The 6000-nt window shown below is 42.6% G+C and overlaps 1 protein-coding gene across 1 annotated transcript in view; it reads left to right on the top strand.

Annotated features, from left to right (window-relative positions):
• Positions 1-3611: 3611 nt before the first annotated feature.
• LOC133554020 (ubiquitin carboxyl-terminal hydrolase 11-like) overlaps positions 3612-6000 on the top strand; it is a 67756-nt gene continuing 65367 nt past the window's right edge. The window contains exon 1 of the mRNA XM_061902346.1: positions 3612-3912. Within this exon, the coding sequence (XP_061758330.1) occupies positions 3803-3912 (110 nt within the window). The 5' untranslated portion in view covers positions 3612-3802. The remainder of the gene's footprint in view (positions 3913-6000) is intronic.

Below are 6000 nucleotides of genomic sequence, written 5' to 3'. Positions count from 1 at the left end.
TGAATTCTCCCTGCCCACTGGGTGTGAGTTTTCCTTGCCCTTTTGTGGGTTCTTCCGAGGATGTTGTAGTCGTAATGATTTGTGCAGTCCTTTGAGACATTTGTGATTTGGGTCTATATAAATAAACATTGATTGATTGATTGAAGAATAGGAAACGGGTGTATTTATTAAGGTGGTGAATCACAATATAGTCAAGCTGAAGAAGCAGGGAAAAAAAAGGACCAAAATCATGTAAAGAAATGGTGTTTCAAAGCATGAAAAAGGAAACGAGTGTTAGAATAATCGTATTAATCGGAACTACTATTAGCATAACAACTCCTTGATATTTAATAAATAAAGTGTCGATATTTTCAGTTGGGAATCAAAATTAGGGCATAAATATTTGGTATCGCGCTATCGATTATTCAGTTTCCCATCACTATATCCAGGACTAGACGGACTAGTTGACATCCAGACTTACTTATTCCAGGTACATTTTATATTAGCTAGTTTTTTTAATTCAAGCTACTTTTCAATTGACCAACTCGAGGGGATCTACCTCATTTATATATTTATTTATTTATGAAAGAGACATTTTTGTAAACAAGTTAAATGTGTTTAATGATAATACAAGCATGTGTAACACATATAGATGTCTTTCTTTCACGAAGACAAGAATATAAGTTGGTGTATTACCTGATTCTGATGACTTGCATTGATTGGAATCAGACAGTAATGATGATAACCGCCCACATTTTCAAATGGAGGAGAAAAAAAGTTGTCCTTTCTGTACAATACCACATGAGAGTGGTTGGTTTTTTGGCATCTAATTCATCCAGCTTCCATACACTTTACAAGAAAAACATTGGCGGCAAATTCCGTAGCTTGCTTGATTGACATTCACGGCACCCGAGGGTCTTGTGAGATGACGCTGGCTGCTGCCAGTTCATTATTATGAAAAAATGACAGAGAGGAAGGCGAGAAACACTTTTTTATTTCAACAGACTTTCGCGCCTTCCGTCAAAACTCTAAAGGCCGACTGCACATTTCCTATCTTCACAATAAAAGCCCTGGTTCATGCTGCCTGCGCTAACAAAATAAGAGTCTCGGAAAGCTTTCTGAGGGATCGCTTGTTCACGCCAGTTTTCCCAGACTCTGTATTTCACAAGCACGCTGGTCTGGCTCATGCCGGACAACCCAGGTTAGAATCCTTGGCGGAACAGAACTGCAGGGACCGAACCATCCTCTCATGTCCTTAAATGTCCATCAAATATTGAACTAAACTAAGAATCTTACTCTTGATTTTCGTCGTATTCAAAAGCTATATGTCTAATGTTATGAAATGGTGTGTTCATTCTAAAGACTATTATCTAGTCAGCACACAAACCTATTTTTTTTTAAACAGGCATGACGTCGCGTTGTCACCTGCTGCTTCTACGAGCAGAGGAGCATGTTCGGCAGCGCAAAAATATGCAACGTTTTCCCCTGAAAATGTTTAGACTCGAGACTTCCTTTTATTGTCATTCAAATTTGAACTTTAACAGTACAGATAAGAACAAAATTCAGTTATGTGAAGCGCTTTGAGTCACTAGAGAAAAGCGCTATATAAATACTTCAGGCTTAGGTCAGGCTGATTAGAAAAAGAAGTACTAGGCTGTTTTAGAAGGACTTAAGTCAAAACAAATAAATATACACACAGTTATGTTGTGCTAAATCAGGGGTGCCCACACTTTTTCTGCAGGCGAGCTACTTTTCAATTGACCAACTCGAGGGGATCTACATCATTTATATATATCATTTATTTATGAAAGAGACATTTTTGTAAACAAGTTAAATGTGTTTAATGATAATACAAGCATGTGTAACACATATAGATGTCTTTCTTTCACAAAGACAAGAATATAAGTTGGTGTATTACCTGATTCTGATGACTTGCATTGATTGGAATCAGACAGTAATGATGATAACGCCCACATTTTCAAATGGAGGAGGAAAAAAGTTGTCCTTTCTGTACAATACCACATGAAAGTGGTTGGTTTTTGGCATCTAATTCATCCAGCTTCCATACACTTTACAAGAAAAACATTGGCGGCAAATTCCGTAGCTTGCTTGATTGACATTCACGGCACCCGAGGGTCTTGTGAGATGACGCTGGCTGCTGCCAGTTCATTATTATGAAAAAATGACAGAGAGGAAGGCGAGAAACACTTTTTATTTCAACAGACTCTCGCGCCGTCCCTTCCGTCAAAACTCTAAAGGCCGACTGCACGATTCCTATCTTCACAATAAAAGCCCTGCTTCATGCTGCCTGCGCTAACAAAATAAGAGTCTCGGAAAGCTGGACTTGTGCACGCCAGCTTTCTGAGGGATCGCTTGTGCACGCCAGTTTTCCGAGACTCTGTATTTAGTTGGCGCAGGCAGCATGAAGCAGGGCTTTTATTGTGTAGATAGGAAACGTGCAGTCGGCCTTTAGAGTTTTGACGGAAGGTACGGCGCGAGAGTCTGTTGAAATAAAAAGTGTTTCTCGCCTTCCTCTCGGTCATATTTTCATAATAATGATCTTGCAGCAGCCAGCGTCATCTCACAAGACCCTCCGGTACCGTGAATGTCATTTAAGTGACGTCTTGGTGAAGATTGATGATCGCTCATTTTTAGGTCTATTTTTTTTTAAAAGCCTGGCTGGAGATGGACTGACACACCCCCCGCGGTCGACTGGTAGCTCGCGATCGACGTAATGGGCACCCCTGCTGTAACAGAACAGTGGACAAATAAATCATAAACAATCAACATACCATAGTAAGTATACAAATATTAAATACATAAATCATTTGTCTAAAAAAATGTAAAAAAGGGTTGAAGATGTTGATCATAATTCTTGTTGTGTGTACTTTGTGAACACTTGTACTTCAACGGTCTCTTAAGGTGACTCACACTGGTTTCTTTGCTTAATCCGTTCCATCGTTTGATTCCACATACTAAAGGTTTTAAATGTTGGACGAGCAGACATGTTTTAAATTCTCCTCTTTTGCTGAGAAGAATTGTTGTACATTCTTGGCTAGCAGGTTATAGTTTGCTTTGTACATAATGACATGTTTGCAAATGCACCAATTCGTCGAATTTCAATAACTGTGATTTAATAAATAAAAGGTTTGTATGTTCTCTATGTCCAACATGATGCATTAGTATAATTAACACAGTTAGTGAATGAAGCGCACATTTGTAGTTGTTTCTACATTATAAGTCCAATATGTAGAGAGTATAAAGTGATTTTTGTTCCAGAACATGTTTTACTTGATTCATTATTGACGTCTTTCTTGCTATTTTAAGTTGTATATTTTTGACATGAATCTAATCTCGCGATACCAGCCGCCTGTGCGTGCGTTAAACTCCGCCAGCCTCGCGATACTTCCATGGAAACCCATGACGTCATCCGGCTGCGGCCTCGACGCCGTGACGCACACAAATAAGAGTCTTTCAACATCAACATGTCACCTTTGACTTGTCCGCTTGTTCGCCACGACGTCTCGAACACGTGTAAAGCCAACACACCGCGCATGTTTTAACAACTCGGCGGTGGAAAAAAAATAAATCCGAACATTTATTTTGGGGGTTGAAAGTTGAAAGGGCGAAGCCGGAAGTGGTCATCCTCCCCCTGCGATTCACTTCCTGTTTCCGCAAACAAGTGCGAGTCCTGCCTTCCTGGTGTCCTGCAAGTCCTGCATCAAGTCCTCCTGCTCCAAGTCCTGCTCCAAGTCCTCCTGGCCTCCATGTCTTCACCCCCGGCCGTCTGTCTGCTGCTTGCCATGCCTCACTGAGCGCCCACATGACGGCCAACAGCCGCTGTTCCGTGGCCGAGCCTCCGGGCCTGGACACCCAGCGGCGGGAGATCGAGTGTCTGCTGCGGGATTGTCAGCTCCGCGCCGGGGACACTTGGTGAGAGCAAGCCGCGCGCCGTCCACGTCTTCCCACCGACCGACCGACCGACCAGCCGCCCGCCGCCTTCTCCACGCGCTTCTTCCGCCGGGCTTCTTCGCTCCTCACCTCCAGCATGTCTGCTAATGCTAGCACTTTGATTTCATCAGCACTCCTATTCCCCTTTTACTGACACCCGCACTCCTATTCCCTATTTACTGACACTAAGTCTTATTCCCCTTTTACTGACACTAAGTCCTATTCCCTTTTTACTGACACCCGCACTCCTATTCCCTATTTACTGACACTAAGTCTTATTCCCCTTTTACTGACACTAAGTCCTATTCCCTTTTTACCGACACCCGCACTCCTATTCCCTTTTTACTGACACCAAGTCCTATTCCCCTTTTACCGACACTAAGTTCCCCTTTTACCAACACCCGCACTCCTATTCCCCTTTTACTGCCACCAAGTCCTATTCCCCTTTTACCGACACCAAGTCCTATTCCCCTTTTACCGACACCAAGTCCTATTCCCCTTTTACCGACACCAGCACTCCTATTCCCCTTTTACTGCCACCAAGTCCTATTCCCCTTTTACCGACACCAAGTCCTATTCCCCTTTTACCGACACCCGCACTCCTTTAACCGACACTCGCACTCCTATTCCCCTTTTACTGCCACCAAGTCCTATTCCCCTTTTACCGACACCAAGTCCTATTCCCCTTTTACCGACACCAGCACTCCTATTCCCCTTTTACTGCCAACAAGTCCTATTCCCCTTTTACCGACACCAAGTCCTATTCCCCTTTTACCGACACCCGCACTCCTTTAACCGACACTCGCACTCCTATTCCCCTTTTACCGACACCAAGTCTTATTCCCCTTTTACCGACACCCGCACTCCTATTCCCTTTTTACTGCCACCAAGTCCTATTCCCCTTTTACTGACACCCGCGCTCCTATTCCCCTTTTACCGACACCCGCACTCCTATTCCCCTTTTACCGACACCAAGTCCTATTCCCCTTTTACCGACACCCGCACTCCTATTCCCCTTTTACAGCCACCAAGTCCTATTCCCCATTTACTGACACCCGCGCTCCTATTCCCCTTTTACTGCCACCAAGTTCTATTCCCCTTTTACTGCCACCGAGTCCTAGCTCTAACGCTTCCATTCTCCCTACAGTCATGTTATTCCACTTCTAATGCTACAATGATCCATACTTCTACAATGATCCATACTTCCATGTTACTCCACCTCTAGCACCTCCATTCTCCCTAGTCATGTTATTCCACTTCTAATGCTACCATGATCCATACTTACATGTTATTCCACCTCTAGCACCTCCATTCTCCCTACAGTCTTGTTATTCCACATGTAATGCTACCATGATCCATACTTCCATGTTATTCCACCTCTAGCACCTCCATTCTCCGTACAGTCATGTTATTCCACTTGTAATGCTACCACGATCCACATTTACATGTATTTCCACTTCTAACGCCACTGTTCTTCATATATCAATGTTATTCCACTTGTAATGCTAAAATGATCCATATTTACATGTTATTCCACTCCTAACGCCTCCGTTCTATATACAGTCATGTTATTCGACTTGTAATGTTACCATGATCCATACTTCCATGTTATTCCACCTCTAGCACCTCCATTCTCCCTACAGTCATGTTATTCCACTTCTAATGCTACAATGATCCATACTTACATGTTATTCCACCTCTAGCACCTCCATTCTCCCTACAGTCATGTTATTCCACTTCTAATGCTACCATGATCCATACTTACATGTTATTCCACCTTTACCACCTCCATTCTCCCTACAGTCATGTTATTCCACTTGTAATGCTACCATGATCCATACTTCCATGTTATTCCACCTCTAGCACCTCCATTCTCCGTACAGTCATGTTATTCCACTTGTAATTCTACCACGATCCATATTTACATGTAAATCCACTTCTAACACCACTGTTTTTCATAAATCAATGTTATTCCATTTGTAATGCCAAAATGATCCATATTTACATGTTATTCCACTCCTAACGCCTCCGTTCTCTATACAGTCATGTTATTCGACTTGTAATGTTACC

Source organism: Nerophis ophidion, linkage group LG06 (assembly GCF_033978795.1).
Source record: "Nerophis ophidion isolate RoL-2023_Sa linkage group LG06, RoL_Noph_v1.0, whole genome shotgun sequence".
NCBI classification, from domain to species: Eukaryota; Metazoa; Chordata; class Actinopteri; order Syngnathiformes; family Syngnathidae; genus Nerophis; species Nerophis ophidion.
This window is presented reverse-complemented; position numbering and strand designations above follow the sequence as displayed.